The following is a 21,331-nucleotide window of genomic DNA, read 5'->3' on the forward strand; positions in this document are numbered from 1 at the left end:
CCTGTTTGCCTGGGTATCAGCAGCAGAGGCTGCAGAAGATAGAATATTTCTGAACAGCGAGTGTACCTGTCTGATTCTTGCTTTGGAAGCTTCTTCTCAGGGGTGTACTCCACCCTGTGAGGTGTGGGGTGTCAGACTGCCCCTAGTGGGGGATGTCTCCCATTTAGGCTACTCAGGGGTCAGGGACCCACTTGAGCAGGGAGTCTGTCCCTTCTCAGATCTCAACCTCCGTGTTGGGAGATCCACTGCTCTCTTCAAAGCTGTCAGACAGAGTCGTTTGCATCTGCAGAGGCTTCTGCTGCGTTTATTGTTTACTGTGCCCTGTCCCCAGAGGTGGAGTCTACAGAGACAGGCAGGTTTCCTTGAGCTGCTGTGAGCTCCACCCAGTTCCAGCTTCCCAGCAGCTTTGTTTACCTACTTAAGCCTCAGCAATGGCGGGCGCCCCTCCCCCAGCCTTGCTGCTGCCTTGCTGGTAGATCACAGACTGCTGTGCTAGCAATGAGGGAGGCTCCGTGGGCGTGGGACCCTCCCGGCCAGGTGTGGGATATGTGCCTGTTTGCTTAAAGCGCAGTATTGGGGTGGGAGTTACCCAATTTTCCAGGTGTTGTGTGTCTCAGTTCCCCTGGCTAGGAAAAGGGATTCCCTTCCCCCTTGTGCTTCCCAGGTGAGGCAATGCCTCGCCCTGCTTCAGCTCTCGCTGGTTGGGCTGCAGCAGCTGACCAGCACCGATCGTCCGATCGTCCGGCACTCCCCAGTGAGATGAACCCAGTACCTCAGTTGAAAATGCCGAAATCACCGGTCTTCTGTGTGGCTCGCGCTGGGAGTTGGAGACTGGACCTGTTCCTCTTCGGCCATCTTGCTCCGCCTCGTGTCCATGTATTCTTTGTTTTTTTTTTTGTTTTTTTTGTTTTTTTTTTTTTTGAGACGGAGTCTTGCTCTGTCACCCAGGCTGGAGTGCAGTGGCCGGATCTCAGCTCACTGCAAGCTCCTCCTCTCGGGTTCACGCCATTCTCCTGCCTCAGCCTCCCGAGTAGCTGGGACTACAGGCACCCGCCACTTCGCCCGGCTAGTTTTTTGTATTTTTTAGTAGAGACGGGGTTTCACCGTATTAGCTAGGATGGTCTCGATCTCCTGACCTCATGATCCGCCTGTCTCGGCCTCCCAAAGTGCTGGGATTACAGGCTTGAGCCACCGCGCCCGGCCCTGTCCATGTATTCTTATCATTTAGCTCTCACTTATAAGTGAGAACACGTGGTATTTGTTTTTCTGTTCCTGCATTACTTTGCTAAGGATAATGGCCTCCAGTTCCATCCATGTCCCCGCAAGGACATGATCTCATTCTCTTTTATGGATACATAGTTATACCATGATGTATATGTACCACATTTTGTTTATCCAGTCTATCACTGATAGGTATCTAACTGGATTCCATGTCTTTGTTATTGTAAATAGTGCTGCAATGAACATATATGTGCATGTGTCTTTATAACAGAACAATTTCTATTCCTTTGGGTACATACCCAGTAATGGGATTGCTGCATCAAATGGCATTTCTGTTTCTAGGTCTTTGAGGAATCACCACATTCTCTTCAATAATGGTTGAACTAATATACGCTCCCACCAATACTCTAAAAGCATTCTTTTTTCTCCACAACCTCACCAGCATCTGTTATTTTTTGAATTTTTAATAATAGCAATTCTGACTGGTGTGCGATGGTATCTCCTAGTGGTTTTGATTTGCATTTCTCTAATCAGTGATGTTGAGTTTTTTTTTAATATGTTTGTTGGCTGCACGTATGCCTTCTTTTGAGAAGGGTCTGTTCATGTCCTTTGCCCACTTTTTAAGAGTTTTTTTTTTTTTTCTTGTAAATTTGTTTAAGTTTTCTATAGATGCTGGATATTAGACCTTTGTCAGATGCATAGATTACAGAAATTTTCTCCCATTCTGTATGATGTCTGTTTACTCTGTTGATAGTTCCCTTGGCTGTGCAGAAGCTCTTTAGTTTAATTAGATCTCATTTGTCAATTTTTGCTTTTGTCACGACTGTTTTTGGCATCTTCATCATGAAATCTTTGCCCATGCCTATGTACTGAATGGTACTCACCAGGTTTCCTTTCAGGGTTTTACAGTTTTAGGGTTTACATTTAAGTCTTTAATCTATCTCAATTTTTGTATATGGTATAAGAAAGGAATCCAGTTTCAATTTTCTGCATACAGTTAGCCAGTTCTTCCAGTACCATTTATTAAATAGGAAATCCTTTCTCCACAGTCTGTTTTGGTCAGATTTGTTGAAGATCAGATGATTGTAGGTGTACGGTCTTATTTCTGGGTTCTCTATTCTACTCCATTGGTCTATGTGTCTGTTTTTGTACCAGTACCATGCTGTTTTGGATACTATAGCCCTGTAGTATAGTTTGAAGTCACACAGTGTGACGCCTCCAGTTTTGTTCTTTTTGCTTAGGATTACCTTGGCTATTTAGGCTCGTGTGTTCCATATGAATTTTAAAATACTTTTTTTTATAATTCTGTGAAGAATGTCAATGGTAGTTTAATAATACTAGTATTGAGTCTATAAATTCCTTTGGGCAGTATTGCCGTTTTAATGATACTAATTCTTCCTATCCATGAGCACGGAATGTTTCTCCATCTGTTTACATCATCTCTGATTTCTCTGGGCAGTGGTTTGTAGTTCTCCTTGAAGAGGTCCTTACTTCCCTTATTAGCTGTATTCTTAGGTATTTTATTCTTTTTGTGTTAATTGTGAATGGAAGTTCACTCATGATTTAGCTCTTGGATCATCCATTGTTGGTGTATAGGAATGCTGGCGATTTCTGCAAATTAATTTTGTATACTGAGACTCTGCTGAAGTTGTTAATCAGTTTAAGAAGTTTTTGGAGCCCAGGAGTTTGAGAACAAGCTGGATAACATAGTGAGACCCCATCTCTACAAAAAATAAATAAACAAAAGCAGCAAGAGAAAAGAAACAAATAACATAAAATGGAGCTGCAATACATCTGGCAACAGACTTTTCAGTGGAAACCTTGCAGGCCATGAGAGAGAGGCATGACATATTTCAAGTGCTTAAGGCAAAAAACTTTTACCCTAAAATAGTATATCCAGGGAAAATATCCTTCAAACATGAAGGAGAAATAAAGACATTCCCAGACAAACAAAAGCTGAGGCATTTCATCAACACTAGACTTTTCCTGCAAGAAATGCTAAAGGAAGTACTGTAATCAGAAAGAAAACGATGTTAATCAACAATAAGTAATCACCTGACGGTACAAAACTCCCTGGTAATAGTAAATACATAGAAAGACACAGAATATTATAACACTGTAACTATGGTGTGTAAACTACCCCTACCCTAAGTAGAAGAGTAAATGATTAACCAATCAAAAATAGTAACTACAACTTTTCAAGACATAGTCAGTACAAGAAGATAAAAACAGAAACAACAAAATGATTAAAAGTGGGGGTATGAAGTTAAGACATAGAGTTCTTATTAGTTTTCTATTTGCTTGTTTCCTTGCAAATAGTGCTGTTATTGTGTTAAAATAATGGATTATAATATTTGCAAGCCTCATGATAACCTTAAACCAAAAAATATACAATGGACACATGCAAAATAAAATGCAAAAAACGAAACCATATCATCAGAGAAAATAACCTTTGCTAGAGGAAAATGAAAAAGAAAGAAAGAAGGAATAGAAGACCACAAAACAACTAGAAAACAAATAATAAAAGGGCAGAAGTATTACCACTGAATGTAAATGGACTAAACTCTCCAATCAAAAGACTAAGACTGGCTGAATGGATAAGAAAAAAAAAAAAAAAAGACTGATTGGTCTGCCTACAAGAAACACTTTACCTATAAAGACACACATAGGCTAAAAACAAAGGGATGGAGAAAGATACTACATGTCAATGGAAACCCACCTCCCCCCCCAAAAAAAAACCAAGAGATACTATACTTATATCAGACACAATGGATTTCAAGAAAAAAACTATAAGAAGACACAAAGAAAGTCACTATATAATGATAATAGGGTCAATTCAGCAAGAGAATATAATAATTTTAAATATATATGAACTCAACACTGGAGCACGTAGATATATAAAGCAAATATTATTATAGATAAGGAGATAGACCACAGTACAATAATAGCTAGAGACTTCAACACCCCACATTCAGCACCGGACAGTTCTTCCAGACAGAAAATCAACAAAGAAACATCAGACTTGATCTGCACTATAGACCAAATGGATCTAACAGATATTTACAGAACATTTCATCCAGGAGCTACAGGATACACATTCTTTTCCTCAGCACATGGATCATTCTCAAGAATAGTCCATATTTAGGTCACAAAACAAGTCATAAAACATGCAAAAGTTCTGAAGTAATATCAAGTATATTCTTTGACCATAATGAAGTAAAACTAAAAATTAATAAGAGGAATTTTGGAATCTGTACAAATACATAGAAATTAAATAATATGCTCCTGAATGACCAGTAGGTTAAAGAAGAAATTAAGAAGGAAATTGAAAAATTTATTGAAAGAAATGATAATGAAAACACAACATATCAAAACCTATGTGATACACTAAAAGCAGTACTAAGAGGGAATTTTATAGCTGGAAGTGCCCACATCAAAGAAGAGGAAAAGGCCGGGTGCAGTAGCTCACGTCTGTAATCCCAGCACTTTGGGAGGCCGAGGTGGGTGGATCACTTGAGACCAGGAGTTCAAGATCAGCCTGCCAACATGGTGAAAGAAACCCCATCTCTACTAAAAAATAATACATGGGCATATACCCAAAGGACTATAAATCATGCTGCTATAAAGACACATGCACGTGTATGTTTACTGCAGCACTATTCACAATAGCAAAGACTTGAAATCAACCCAAATGTCCATCAATGATAGACTGGATTAAGAAAATGTGGCACATATACACTATACACCATGGAATACTATGCAGCCATAAAAAAGGATGAGTTCATGTCCTTTGTAGGGACATGGATGAAGCTGTAAACCATCATTCTGAACAAACTCTCGCAAGGACAGAAAACCAAACACTGCATGTTCTCACTCATAGGTGGGAATTGAACAATGAGAACACTTGGACACAGGGTGGGGAACATCACACACCGGGGCTTGTCATGGCATGTGGGGAAAGGGGGATAGCATCAGGAGATATACCTAAGGTAAATAATGAGTTAACGGGTACAGCACACCAACATGGCACATGTATACATATGTAACAAACCTGCACATTGTGTACATGTACCATAGAACTTAAAGTATAATAATAAAAAAGCATAATAATAATAATAATATAAAAATTAGCCAGGCATGTGCCTGTAGTCCCAGTTACTTGGGAGGCTGAAGCATGAGAATTGCTTGAACTCAGAAGGTGGAGGCTGGAGTGAACCAAGATCATGCCACTGCATGCCAGCCTGGGAGATAGAGCAAAACTCTGTCTCAAAAAAAAAAGAAAAAGGAAAAAAGAAAAACTTCAAATAAACTAACAATAAAACTCAAAGAACTAGAAAAGTAAGTGCAAACCAAACCCAAAATTGGTAGAAAATAATTTTAAAAATCTAGAGGAAATGGACAAATACTTAGACACATATCACCTACCAAGATTGAACCAAGAAGAAATCCAAAAGCTGAATAGACCAATAGCAAGTAATGAGACAGAAGCTGTAATAAAAAGTCTCCAGTAAAGGAAAACCTGAGACTCAATGGTTTTACTGCTGAATTCTACCAATCAGTTAAAGAAGAACTAATGCCAACCCTACCCAACCTATTCCAGGAAATAGAGGAGGAGGGAATACTTCTAAACTAATTCTACAAGGCCAGTATTTCCGTGATACCAAAACCAGACAAAGACACATCAAAAATAAAACTACAGGACAATATCTCTGATTAATATTAATGCAAAAATCCTCAACAAAATACTAGCAAACTGAATTCAACAATGCATTAGAAAGATTATTTATCATGACCAAACAGGATTTATCCCTGGGATGCAAGGATGGTTCAACATAGGCAAATCAATCAGTGTAATACATTATATCAACCAAATGAAGGACAAAAATCATATGATCATTTCAATTGTGCAGAAAAAGCATTTGATAAAATTCAACATCCCTTCATGATAAAAACCCTCAAAAACTGGGTATAGAAGGAATATACCCCAACATGATAAAAAATCATGTATGACAGACCCATAGCTAGTATCATACTGAATGAGGAAAAATGGAAAGCCTTTCTTCTAATATCTGGAACATAACAAGGATATCCATTTTCACCACCGTTACTTAACATACTGGAAGTCCTAGCTAGCGCAATCAAACAAGAGAATGATATAAAGACCATCCAAATTTGGAAGGAAGAAATCAAATTATCCTGTTTGCAGATTATAAGATCTTATATTTGGAAAAACCTAAAGACTCCACAAAACAAAAACTATCAGAACTGATAAACAAATTCAGTAAAGTTGCAGGATACAAAATCAACATACAAAAATCAGTAGCATTTCTATATGCCAACAGTGAACAATGTGTAAAAGAAATTAAAAAGTAATCTCATTTACAATAGCCACACATAAAATCAAATACTTAGGAATTAACCAAAGAAGTGAAAGATCTCCATAATAAAAACTATAAAACACTGATAAAAGAAATGGAAGAAGACACCAAAAAATTGAAAAATATTCCATGTTCATGGATTGGAAAAATCAATATTATTAAAATGTCCACACTACACAAAGAAATCTACAGATTAAATGTAAACCCTATCAAAGTACCAATGACATTCTTTACAAAAATATAAAAAATCCTAAAATTTATATGAAACCACAAAAGATCCAAAACGGCCACAGCCATCCTAAGCAAAAAGAACAACATTGGAAGAATCACGTTACCTGACTTCAAATTATACTACAGAGTTATAATAACCAAGACAGCATGGCACTGGCATAAAAACAGACACATACGCCAGAAAAGCGGAAAAAAATAACTTAAAAACAAATCCACACACCTACAGTGAACTCATTTATGACATGAATGCCAAGAACATACACTGAGGAAAAGACAGTCTAATAAACCGTGCTGGGAAAACTGAAAATCCATACATAGAAGAATAAAACTATACCCCTATCTCTTACCATATACAAAAATCAAATAAAAATGGAGTAAATACTTAAATCGAAGACCTCAAACTATGAAACTACTACAAGAAAATGTTGGGGAGAATCTATAGGACATTGGTCTGGGCAAAAATTCCTTGAAAAATACCCTACAACCACAGGCAACCAAAGTAAAAATGGACAAAAGGGATCACATCAAGTTAAAAGTCTTCTGCAAAGTATAGAGTCAACAAAGTGAAGAGACAACCCCCAGAATAGAAGGAAAATATGTACAAGCTACCCATCTGACAAGGGATTAATAACCAGAACATATAAGGAGTTCAAATAACTCTATAGGAAAAAATCTAATAATCCAATCAAAAATGTGCAAAGATTTGAATAGACATTTTTCAAAAGAAGACACACAAATGGCAAACAGGCATATGAAAAGGTCCTCAACATCACTGATCATTAGCGAAATGCAAATCAAAACTACAATGAGATGTCATCTTATTCCAGTTAAAATGGCTTATATCCAAAAGACAGGCAATAACAAATGCTGGCAAGGATGTGGAGAAAAGGCAACCCTCATACACTGAGCGTGAGCATGTAAATTAGTACAACCACAATGGAGTACAGTTTGGAGGTTTCTTTAAAAACTAAAAATTGATTACTATATGATTCAGAAATCCTACTGCTGGGTATATACCCAAAAGAAAGGAAATCAGTATATCAAAGAGATATCTGGACTTCTATGTTTGCTGCAGCACTGTTTACAATAGCTAAGATCTTGAAGCAAACTAAGTGTCCATCAATAGATGAATGAATAAAGAAAATGTAGTACATATACACAACGGAGTATCATGCAACCATGAAAAAGAATGATATCCAGTCATTTGCAACAACATGGCTATAAAAGGAGATCATTATGTTAAATGAAGTAAGCCAGACACAGAAAGGCAAACATTACATGTTCTCATTTGTGGGATTAAAAAAACTTTTTAAATGAACTCATGGACACAGAGAGTAGAATGATGCTTACTGGAGGCTAGGAAGGGTAGTCGGGGGCTGGGGAGGAGGTGGGGATGGTTAATGGGTACAAAAAAAAAATAGAATGAATAAGACCTACTATATGATCTATAAGATAGCACAACAGGGTGACAATAGCCAATAATAACTCCCTACATTTTAAAATGAAGAGTTTAATTGAATTATTTTTAATTCAAAAAATAAATGCTTGAGGGGATGGATACCCCATTCTCCATAATGTGTTTATTTTTTATTTTTCAAATACTTTAAGTTCTAGGGTACATGTGCACAACGTGCAGGTTTGTTACATATGTATACATGTGCCATGTTGGTGTGCTGCACCCATTAACTCGTCATTTACATTAGGTATATCTCCTGATGTTATCCCTCCCCCTTCCCCCCAACCCCACAACAGGCCCTGGTGTGTGATGTTCCCCACCCTGTGTCTAAGTGCTCTCGTTGTTCAATTCCCACCTATGAGTGAGAACATGCGGTGTTTGGTTTTCTGTCCTTGCAAAAGTTTGCTCAGAATGATGGTTTCCAGCTTCATCCATGTCCCTACAAAGGACATGAACTCATGCTTTTTTATGGCTGCATAGTATTCCATGGTGTATATGTGCCACATTTTCTTAATCCAGTCTATCATTGATGGACATTTGGGTTGGTTCCAAGTCTTTGCTATTGTGAATTGTGCCGGAGTAAACATACATGTGCATGTGTCTTTATAGCAGCATGATTTATAATCCTTTGGGTATATACCCAGTAATGATATGGTGGGATCAAATGGTATTTCTAGTTCCAGATCCTTGAGGAATTGCCACACTGTCTTCCCATGATGTACTTATTTCACACTGTATGCCTATATCAAAATATCTCATGTACCTCATAAATACATGTACCTACTATGTACCCACAAAATTAAATAATAAAATAATAAAAATACTTTCATATCTACTTATCTATAAAAAACTATTTCATTACTTTTCAGGGGACAGGTGGTTTTTGATTATATGAGAATTTCTTTAGTGGTGATTTATGAGATTTTGGTGTACCCTTCACCTGAGCAGTGTACACTATGCCCAATGTGTACTCTTTTATCCCATCCCCCTCCCCCCTTTCCCCCAAATCCCCAAAGTCCATTATATCATTCTTATGGCTTTGCATCTTCATAGTTTACCTCCCACTTATAAGTGAGAACACAAGATATTTGGTTTTCCATTCCTGAGGTACTTCACTTAGAATAATGGTCTTCAACTCCATCCAAGTTGCTGCAAATGTCATTATTTTGTTTCTTTTCACAGCTGAGTAGTATTCCATGGTGTATATATACCACATTTCCTTTACCCACTCATTGGTTGATGGACATTTGGATTAGTTCCATATTTTTGCAACTGCAAATTGTGCTACTATAAACATGAGTGTGCAAGTGTCTTTTTCATGTAATGACTTCTTTTCCTTTGGGTAGATACCCAGTAGTGGGATTGCTGGATTGAATGGTAGTTCTACTTTTAGTTCTTTAAGGAATCTCCATACTGTTTTCCATACTGGTTGTACTAGTTTACATTCCCACCATCAGGGTAAAGGTATTTCCTTTTCACCACATCCATGCCAACATCTATTATTTTTTTATTTTTAAATCATGGCCATCTTTGCAGGAGTAAGGTGGTACCTCATTGTGGTTTTAATTTGCATTTATAGTTAGTGACGTTGAGCATTTTTTCATATGTTTGTTGGCCATTTGTCATACACATGTACTTCTTTGTAAATGGATGAAGCAATATGTTACAGTAAAAAATTAAATAGAGCTTGACTATTTTGCCTCTGGGACAAAAGCTCATAATGTAACACTATCTCCAACTCCAAATAGAATTTTGATGAGGTCAGAGTTAAAGCAGACATTCTCTTTCCATGGGAGAGTAAACAGAAGGAAATAACAGGGAAGATTCATTTGGCATAAGACCATCTCTTGATCACTATTCCTTACACAGTACATATCACTCTGGATGACATGAATTATCAGATTCCTATGGAAATTATCAGATTCCCTAAAATTTCTCCCCACCCCCCGCATGTTAACCGACAATCAGGAGCTACGCACATTTTTCATTTTACAGAAATGTTGTTCTTGTTTTTAAGTTGTTTGATTAGGTCAGTAAGTCTTTCCAAGGCCCTAAATTAAAGAAATTGTCACAGATTTTTCAGCAACATGCATGAGCAATTTCAGCGAAGTATTATTTGCATCTTGCGAATAAACTGCATTATTTTAATTACCAAAAAGGTATGACTCTTTTTTTCCAAGAATGAGTGACTACTTAGAGACACTTACCGAAGAGATTAAGGCAGCATCTAGTTCTAAAAACTTGGGCCTCAACATACCAAATTTAACTCTTTAAAATAAAATATTGGGAACTCCCAATTTCTCTGATTTTAGATAAAGCAAACAAATGTAGTTCTACATTTTCATTCTGAACCATAAATGCTCTCTATGCATACTCTTTCTGCTGAAAGTATTCAATTGTTTTCCCAGAATCTATAAAACCTCATCAGTAACCTTTACAAATAAAAAAGAAGATTAATTCTTCAGCTGACTATATTGATTTCAGCCTCCCTATAACACTGGGAGACTGAAGGAATAATTCTAATATTCATGACTCATGTTCAATAGAGAGAAAGGTATGATTTGAGCTTCCCTATAACACTGGGAGACTGAAGGAATAATTCTAATATTCATGACTCATGCTCAATAGAGAGAAAGGTATGATGCCCTTCAGAGAAAGCAAGTCACCGGAGTGACATCTCTTCACATGATAGCCTTTTGTATACTTATAGTATCAAGGTAAAGCAATTCACTGGTCTATTACATTTTTGCCAGCCTTTCCTGAAAGTATCAGTATGAAATCAAGTGAACAAGAGATGCCTGAAGGAATGTAGTCATCTACTGAAACTAAGATGTAAAATTCTTGAAAAAAAGTAAGTAACATTTCAAGTTTAATTCAATAACCAATTACAAGTACCTTCCTATTTTTTTCTCTGTGCAAATTCTTTTTTTTTTTGGTTTCTTAGTAACAATCAGGCAAAATTTGTCAAAATATCATTTAAGTCCAAGACTAGAACTTCTCTAGTAGTTTCTCCTAAAAACCTTCCCCCGTTTCCCTCCCTCACTCCTCCCCTAGGAAGACAGCATAGGGCTTGAGGTCTTGCAGGAAGCGCCACTGGCAGTAATACCTTATGTAACTTCTCACTTGTCAGGCTTTCTTTACTTAGTGTTCCCAAAATAGGTGTGCAGACCACTGATGGGATGAAGAGCTTAATTTAAGCTCACAGATACACTTACTTTTAATACAAAACTATATGTTAGAAAAATAAACAACTAGCTAATAAAACGAATGATTTTGTAATTATTTTTGGCAAGGATAAGGATAAGCAAAATGGTGACTCGATGTAAAGTTGACTAAAAGAAACAGTACTTCATAGTTAAGTGGTACAAAGCCATACCCAATTCATATAGGGCTATGTCACTGGAAACATTCAGGAAGCTTCTGATGCTACCATTATCTTTGCTCCTCTGTGCCAACCTCAGACAGCATCCTCAGTGATACTTATACCTTCTATTGCTCCCTCTCAGCTAGATATTTCTATGAGTAGCTAACCCTACCTACATTTTTCTAATCTTTAAACAAATACACTAACAAAGACCCTCTCTCACTTCCCTTTCAGCCACAGCTCTTTCTCTTTCCACTCCCCAAATCTTAGACAGTCAGCTACCACTGCTGGCTGACTGCACATTCACACCTCCCTCTCATTTCTCCACACACTCAGCTCAGGTTCCCTGCCCCCGTCCCCCAGCCCCAGTATATAACCTACCTGACGATAAACCCAAGGATAACTTCAATCATTATCTCACTTTATCTTTCAGCAGCATTCAACAGAGTTAACCACCAAATCATCTGCCATTTGCCAGGCTATTACGGTTTCCCTTCTTCTCTGGTATGTTTTACTTTGTTTTGATCTTTTTCTTTTTTTAGTTTCCTCTGCTGGCTTCTTTTCCCTTTAAGACTGTGAACGCTAGCATTTCTCATGGTCATTCCTCAGGCTCACTACCCTTCTCATTCCATATAGGCTCCCTAAGTAACCTCATCCACTCTCCCAGCTTCAACTATTGTCCATATGCTGATGATTCCCAAATCCATGTCTCCAGTTCAGGTCTCCACTCTGAGCTTCTGACTTGTTTATTTAGCCAACTTGGATATTCTATAGGAATCTCAATGACAATGCGACCCAAATGGAACTTATCCACTCTCCCTATGTTTCTACTGTAGATGAAGAAGAGCATTCACCTTGCCACCCAAGCCAGAGACCATAGTCCTTGACTTCTGTCCTGAAATGTGCTCATCCAATCAGTCCCCAAGCCTGCCTCCCCAGTATACAGGCAGACCTCTCACCACCTTACCATCATGTCAACAGAGGCCACTGCCATCCCTTGCCTCATCAACTACTACTGGCCTCGGAACTGGTCCCATCCTCACTATCATCTTCATAATACATGAATTTAGCCTCTACATCATCTTAGGATCAGGCCCCCAACAGCCTAGCATGTATAACAAGGCCCCACACAGCTGGTTCCCCAGTGCTGTCTCTCAGATTGCGTTCTAGCTACATGGAGAACATTCCAGCTCTTCAAAATCTCCAATATCTTCTTGCCTTTGGATCTCTACACATACCTGAGACACTCTCTTCCCACAGTCCTGGGCTCACAGCCACTCCTGGGTTAGGTCTCAGCTTAGACACCACTGTGGACTTCCCTATCACGTCACCCACCACCCTTCATTGTAACTCTATTTTAATGTCTGCCTTCCTCTTTCCACTGCACATTCCACGAGCGCAGTGAGCACACGTGTCTCACTCATTACTGCATTTCCAAGAAGTGGCATCATTCTTGGCACAGTGGTTGATACTCAACAACCACTTACTGAATGAGAAATACAGCTATTCAGCCACCAAAAGAAAATGAGGTATCTGTAGGTCCTTAAAGCAAAACTGTCTGAAACAGCAAAAATACCAATTTCACTGAGTATAGTAAACATTATTTTGTTTTGCAACTACCTAAAGAATGCTGTGCAAATGGCCATGAGACTCTACCAGTTTTCAGCATCAAGCCAAGACACACTTTGTTCTGAGATAACTGAATGGTTTCCTGTCTCACAAATAAACTGTCACCCAACAGTTACCTTGCTTACTTCCTTCAAGGCTCTTTTGCAGACTTCATACTTCGGAGAGTCCTTAGGTGTTTTTTGACAGATAGTCTGTAATGAAATAAAGGTGAACAAAATTTATTGATTTATTTTATTCAGTAAAATAAAACCAATGTCCAGCCATATCCTCTTACTCAGAGCAAACAATGCCAAACATGGTATTATGGATGAGTATGAGGATAATATTAAAACCCAATTTAAAAACCAGGAAATAATCTTTAAACACAGGATCCAAGTCCATCCAGGGAATGGTTAAGTAAGAAGATAGGTGGGCACCCTGGTTTCAAATCCCAGCTCTGCCCCTTACTAGTTATGCAACCTTGGGCAAGTCACGGACTCTGTCTTTATAAGTCTCTCTTTCCTCATCTGTAAAACTGGGGTGATGCCAAATACATCACAAGGTTGTTACAAGTGTTAATGATAATTTATGTAAAGTTCTTTATGAGTGCCTGGCATACGGTATGCCCTCAATAAATAAGAGTTACTTTAATTATCACCATTATAATCACTGTTATCAGAGGCAATTATATTTGTAGATGATACATTTTGAATAAAAAGAACAGCCGGGCACAGTGGCAGCACTTTGGGAGGCCAAGACGGGCAGAATGCTTGAGTCCAGGAGTTCAAGACCAGCCAGGGCAATATGGAGAAACCCCATCTCTACAAAAATACCAAAAAAAAGATTATCCAGGCATGGTGGTGTGCACCTGTGGTCCCAGCTACTCAGGAGGCTAAGGTGGGAGGGTCACTTGAGCCCAGGAGGTGAAGGTCGGAGTGAGCCGAGATCGCACCATTGCACTCCTGGGTGACAGAGTCTCAAAGAAATAACAACCAACCAACCAAAAAAAAAAAAAGGAGCAAGGGAAAAAGAGCCTGCTAGATTTTCTGTGATATATTTGTGAATTTCATTTGTGATAGTAAAATCAAGGTCAAACAGGGTCAATTCCCGGTAAATTTAATTACCTATAACTTTAAAGCTATACACACACATTCAAAGTCCAAGGAACCAATTTAATTATTGAAACTGTTTATTTCAATTAACAAGCTTAACTGAATTTTCAAATGAGGTAAAATTGAAGAGACACTACTTTAAGTACATTTATATTCTGTCTAAATGGCCAGATTTCCACACATGAGAAATAGTTTAGAGCAACAGGCACCAGGCAGAGGTAGAAAGTAGCTGGGGACTAGCAAGTCACTGGTCCCTTAAATGTACAGAAGCACCAAGCCAAGCCATCTGAAAGTCAGGCATCAAGATTTTTAACTATGTGCTATGTGAGAAACACAGAACGCACCATCTGTGGAGGTTCTTATAGTTTTTGACTACGACCTACTGTAAGAAATACTTTTACACTGCAACCAGCACACATGCACACATAAATGAACCAGGATTTTATGAAACAGTATTTAACCACTTTATGAGCAATGTACATACACTCATAATTCAAAAATCAGTTTTATGACCCACTAATGGGTATGAAAGCAGCGTGAAAAATACTGGTTTATGTCTCTGAGAGCAGGCATCCGAAGCTGGACTCCATATATTGATATTTTATGTAAAATTCTGTGCACACACAAACTCTCTGGGAAGAAAAGCTATAGCTTTACTCAGAATCTCAATGGGGTCTGTGGCTTAAAAAAAGTTTAAAGCCTACTGAGCAATCATGGCATGAATCTCCAACACTGTATAACATAATGTGTTAGATTTTGGAGTCCCATTCTATACAAGTAAATTTCTCAAATTTAAAAAGGCTATAAAAGGCTTGGCGATCATAGCATATATAAAATCTGGAAAACATGTTTAAAATGCATTTCATTTATTTTTATTCTTTTATTTCAATTCTCAAAGAGGAATAAAATGCATTTTCAGAAGAAGAAAAATAATCTGAAAATTCCAAAGTCTAACATTACAAGAAATGTTATATTTACAAAGCACTCACTTCTTGTTTAAAAAAAATAGTCACATTTGAAATAATATTTCCTTATATGGACCAAAGTTTCCTTCTTAAGCCAAAATTTGATTTTGATAACTTAGCAGCATTCTATCTTTAAACATGATAAATACTGATTTCAAAAAAAAAAACAGAAAGTGAAATGTTCAAAACTGTAAGCTTCCCAAAATGCACACAGGAGGGAAGTTCCCGAATTATAGGAGATGGGTGGAGAAGGTGTAAAGGCAGTAGAACGAGGTGAACTTGAGGAGCACAAGGTGCTGTGAATCCTGAAATATCTGACAAAACCTCTCCAAAACTGCAGCAGTCAGCTAAATGCTCATGATCCCAAGCTTTTACACATTTCAAAATTTCAGCATTTTTAAAGAATATATTTTAGAATTTACAATGGGAAACAGAAGGTGAAATTTACTTTGTAACCTTCATCATAATTTTTAATATATATTTTACTTTAATTAGTAAAAATCAGGTATGTAAAAAGTTGACCTTATATCAACATTATGATCCAATTTTAAAGTAAGATTGTAACAAAATATTTTCTAATTAGATCAAAAAGACACTCTGTGGTCCACTGCTGGGGTGGCCCCTGTGTCGAGCCACCCTGTTTTCTCTTCTGCTGCTCTAGCAGCTCCAGTGCAGCCAGTGGCAGACTCTCCTGCCCATAGCCTACCTGTCTTTCCAGCTGCACGTACTACTAGGCAGATTCTACTCACTCTTCCCAGTCATGTCTTGCCATTATTCAAAGTCAAACACTTGCTTTCTTCATGAATGCTGCCTAACACAAGAAGGATGCTGGGCTTTCCTCATTCACTTTGCACAATGATAATACAGGCAATACTAAGCCTTGTCATGCTGAAGAGACACTCATTCCTGTATGAAATGGAAGCCCCAGGGCACCTTGGAACATTATAGATGAAGCGATCTCAGTGATCAGTCTGAGGAATCTTAGGCCCAAAGAGACTGAGTTGCTCAAGGTCACATGCCTAATGGCTTAGCTAGAATTGGAATCCAGGCCTCCTGACATAAAGAAGCCACAACGCTTCCTATTTCAAAAACTGCTGAGTAAGTGGGTGATGAGATCCAATTTCTTCAGAATGACCACAGACGCCTACATGAAAGATAATTTCCAGAGATACCAGACACAGGTGAGACTTTCCGAACAAACAACACCTTCTCGCTTAATTGGGGGATTTTTAGACCTTTAAATATGCATCAATTTAAGTGGAATAAGAATAATTTTCTTAATCAGATTTAGAGAAGCACAGCTCTCCACAGAGGAAAAAGCCACCGTCATGTCTTACATCCATCAGCAGGGGAAGGCGGGTCACCCTCTGCATGGGGAGAATGAGAAAAGAGATCATGGGTAAGTTCCTACAGTCTTCATGGGACTCAATCCTTGACAATACTTCCTTAAAGGATGGATTGGTAGCTCTGAGGGAAAACAAAGAAAAGAGAAACTTCAAAATATGTCCTCCTCAAATTAAGCAGTAAGTAAAAATGTATTACAAGATACTGTGATAAATCCATATAGCACCAACTATTTTAAACTATATGAAAACATCATAAGCACATAATTACACAGGCAAATATGAATGGCTTGTCTGCCTTTTATATTCGAGGCTGAATATAATAAGATGTGGATTTTACATAACAGTATTAACAACAAGGCAAAACATGTATGAGCTAGAAATTTATACAAGTGGAAGATAAGCAAATGAAGAACCCATGGTAACATAATGGTGAATATATGGGTCATAAATCAGTATACAGACTAGGTCTTATATCTGATCATCTATAAACACATAAAATTAATAAGATCATAAATAATATGTTTTAAGCCACTTCTCCAGCCCTAGACAATGATATAAGAAATTAACAGTTAGACTGGACTTCAGAGGCTTTAGGCCACAAAGATCCTCTTTCTGAGACAGAAAATCTTTTGATCACATCAGTCAAAATATTCTTCTTTTTCTTCTGTTAATGTAAGAAAAGTATTCATGCTGCTATAACATTTTAATGAAACTTAGCAAGATACTGTGACATACATTCTTTCATGTGGAACCACCTACATAACTTTTAAGGAAGGCCAGATAGGGATTTCAGTAAGAAAATGGAATGCAGAAAGGTCCCTACCTCACCAAGTAAATATGACTTAGTAACTGGCAAAGACAGAAGTCAAACCCAGGTTTGTTTGGTTTTTTTTTTGAGATGGAGTCTTGCTCCGTCACCCAGGCTGGAGTGCAGTGGCACGATCTCGGCTCACTGCAGCCTCCCAGGTTCAAGCGATTCTATGCCTCAGCCTCACGAGTAGCTGGGATTACAGGTGTGCGCCATGACGCCCAGCTAATTTTTGTACCTTTAGTAGAGACAGGGTTTCGTCATGTTGGCCAGGGTAGTCTCGAACTCCTGGTTTCAAGTAATCCACCTGCCTCGGCCTCTCAAAGTGGTGAGATTACAGGCATGAGCCACTGTGCCCGGCCTCAAACCTAAGTTTTCTAATGTTAAATCTGACACTCTTGTCCCCCCCATCTCTCACTCTCTTACCTCACTTCATCCCATGAGGAGCTCTGTAGAGCGCCACTGCCACTTTCCAAGGCAGGGAGGGTAGGAGGTAGATGGATACTGTACTCCCATAAGGGGAGAAGGAAGCAGGATAGTGGCAATAGAGTCATTTTTTTAAAAATGTTATTTTGAAAATGAAATAATTTTGTTCAAGGCTGCTACTAAAAGCAGGGAGGGGGAGAATGCCAGAATAGCAAAAGAAATGATACATAACATTTCATTTCCATTTTCTCTAACTGAGAAGTTTTAAGTTTCCTTTTACTGACAGCTTTGCCAAGATTTTTAGAAAGTTAAAAAAATATATTTAAAAAACTCTAAATTAGTTGTATATTTAAATAACTCAGGTCCCAGTCCCCTCCCTCACCTTCCAAAGGTTCTGATTAAATAGTCTGGGATGGACTCTGGACACTGTATATTTGCTCATTTCCAGGTCCCAAAGTATTTCTAACATACAGCTAGAATTGAAAGCCACTGCTCTAACCTTAAATTCACATCAACTGTGGGCCAGGCACGGTGGCTGATGCCTGTAATCCCAGAACTTTGGGAGGCAGAGACAGGTGGATCATGAGGTCAGGAGATCGAGATCATCCTGGCTAACACGATGAAACCCGGCCTCTACTAAAAATACAAAAAATTAGACAGGTGTGGTGGCACGCACTTGTAGTCCCAGCTACTCGGGAGGCTGAGACAAGAGAATCGCTTGAACCTGGGATGTGGAAGTTGCAGTGACCCGAGATTGTGCCACTGCACTCTAGCCTGGGCGACAGAGAGAGACTCCATCTGGGTGGGGGGGGGGGGGGGGCGGAATCACATCAACTCATCAACTACAACAAAGCCCCTGAAAACACAACTACTAATTGCCATGTGAAAGTGCAGATGATGTTATCATTAAGCTAATTTAGATAAAACCTTTAAGAGTCACTCGATGCATAGCAGTACCTAGTGACGTTTTTTAAATTCTGCAAAACAAAATGAAACCCAAATTTATCTCTAATTCAAGGCCTTGTTTTCAGACATGAACTTGCATTCTCTAACAGTTACAGAGCAACCTCTGTCCCTATAGCAGCCGTTCCCACCAGGGGGTGGTGGAGTGAGGAAGTGATGGGTGTGGTTTTACCCTCAGGGGACCTTCTGCAATGTCTGGGGAGATTTTTGGCATCTAGCAGATGGAAGCCAGGGATGCCCTTAAGCATCTTACCATGCATAGGACAGCCCACCACAAAGACTTATCCAGTCCAAAATGTCAATTGTGCGAACAAACCCTGCTTTATATTAAAAACCTCATTTGGGGTTGGCAGCTGTGTGTTTTCCACTCTGGCTATATGAAAATGTCATGAAGATGTGAAGCAAGGGAGCCATCATCAGCCCTTCTCACCAGCTTGGAGGCTTTGACTATTTCTCCAAGCAGCCATAAGTTAGTCATCCTCAACCCCTACTCCTCCATAGGGGTCTCACAAATTGCACAGAAGTTGACCAAAGCTCCACGCTATGGTCATAAATGCCACAGCTCACAGGAGGGGGTGAGAAGGATAACAGCCATTAAGCTCCCAAACTGGGTCTACAGCAGTGCACAACTGTGCTGGAAAACAGCTACTTGTGATAAACAGGACTCTTTAAAATACACATAGGCATTACTGAACAATTGGTGACTCTTTTAAGGATGCAGATGGCATTATGTATCACATCAAAACTCTCAGTAACCTAAAAAGGACAAAAAGAAGTGTCGGGAAATCTAATACTTGAGACTTCTGCTGCATAACTGAAATCTTCAAGAACATTATTTTTTTCTATTGCCTTCCTTCAGAACTTCTCTCCTCTCCTCAATCCTAACTACCCAAGGGGAGGAATAATCAGCAATTTTTGTAAACAATTCATTAGAATAGTAGAGAAAACCCTGAATTTTAGCTTCTAGCTCAATCTACTCAAGAATCCCCTCTAGGCCTCAGGGAAACCACTTAATTGCCAGTTAAAAGCTCAGAAAACTGCCGGTTTGGAGTGAGGACCACCTCTGTGTCTTACAGCAATTAAAAACAAAGAAACAACCAACAAGGACAACATCAAGAACAAACGAAAATTTCATAAGACAGAAAATTCTCTACCCACTAGATTTTTCTACTTAAACACCCTCGCCCTAAAAGTAATGCTCTTAAACATTTCTCCTCGGGGAAATAGCCTATCAGAAGGCATTCCTAAATACAATTCAAAAGATCAATTAATTTCAGTCAATGTAGACTAATTAAAACTAGGTTAGACTATTAAAACTGTAGCATTCAACATTGCTTACAACAATTTTTGTAGTGTTCGTTGTTGGTAGACTTCATTTGTGCAGTATTTCACGTATGGGTCAAATGTGGATGCTGTGTGTTTTTCCACGATGTCACTTATATCATCTATGAAGATATTATTCTGATGTCTTGCTTCCAACTCTATAAAGAACCTGAAAAACCAAAGGGAAAAAAGTTTACACATCTTTCATACACTCTAACAGATAACAGGTTATCCTCATGTAATGTTATTACATGGGGTTTGAAAATTCAACAGTACACAGTACCAACTAAAAAATATTTTTAAAAACTACAAAAATTTTATCTAAGTTTAAGTCTATCATATCAACACCTCCTTGAGGATGGGCATTGGCTCATGCCTATAATCTCAGCACTTTTGGAGGCTGAGGCAGGAAGATCACTTGAGGCCAGGAGTTCAAGACAAGACAAAACCAAAAAAAAACCTTCTTATTGCTTCAAGTGTTTGGCTTCAAACACCGATAATCCGAGGCATTGCTCCGCCTTCAGGTACTTTAGGCTAAACGTATTTCACTATTTTTCAAGAATTCTTTATGGGAAGGGGAATGAATGCTTATATATTTTATTTATTGAAAAGTACATGAACAAAACACCTAAATAAATGCTTAAAAAATAAGTCTGAGGCCAGGCATGGTGGCCCACACCTGTAATCCCAGCACTTTCGGAGGCCGAGGCGGGTAGATCACGAGTTGGAGGGATCGAGACCATCCTGGCCAACATGGTGAAATGCTGTCTCCACTAAAAATACAAAAATTAGCCAGGTGTGGTGACATGTGGCTGTAGTCCCAGCTACTCGGGAGGCTGAGGCAAGAGAATCGCTTGAACCCAAGAGGTGGAGGTTGCAGTGAGCCAAGATCACGCCACTGCACTCCAGCCTGGCGACACACTCCGTCTCAATAAAAATTAAAAAACAAAAAACAAAACAACAGTCTGAAATAAATCTAACACTATATGTTAGTCAAAATAAAAATAATCATATTATTTTAAACCTGATAATATACATGGTATTTAAATCCCTCCCTTCCTCCCTCCAATCCCTTCCTTTCTCCCTTCTTCCCTTCATCTCTCTTTCCTTTCTTCCTTTCTTCCTTTCTT

The 21,331-nt window shown here is 38.6% G+C and overlaps 1 protein-coding gene across 1 annotated transcript in view; it reads right to left on the reverse strand.

Moving 5' to 3' along the window:
* ARHGEF26 (Rho guanine nucleotide exchange factor 26) overlaps nucleotides 1–21,331 on the reverse strand; it is a 141,193-nt gene that overhangs the window by 51,307 nt on the left and 68,555 nt on the right. Inside the window, exons 7-9 of the mRNA XM_021934735.2 lie at nucleotides 20,218–20,370; nucleotides 16,673–16,802; nucleotides 13,396–13,470 (exon numbers count right to left, since the gene is read on the reverse strand). Coding sequence (XP_021790427.2) covers nucleotides 13,396–13,470; nucleotides 16,673–16,802; nucleotides 20,218–20,370 — 358 coding nt within the window. The remainder of the gene's footprint in view (nucleotides 1–13,395; nucleotides 13,471–16,672; nucleotides 16,803–20,217; nucleotides 20,371–21,331) is intronic.

This window comes from Papio anubis, chromosome 2, assembly GCF_008728515.1.
Source record: "Papio anubis isolate 15944 chromosome 2, Panubis1.0, whole genome shotgun sequence".
NCBI classification, from domain to species: domain Eukaryota; kingdom Metazoa; phylum Chordata; class Mammalia; order Primates; family Cercopithecidae; genus Papio; species Papio anubis.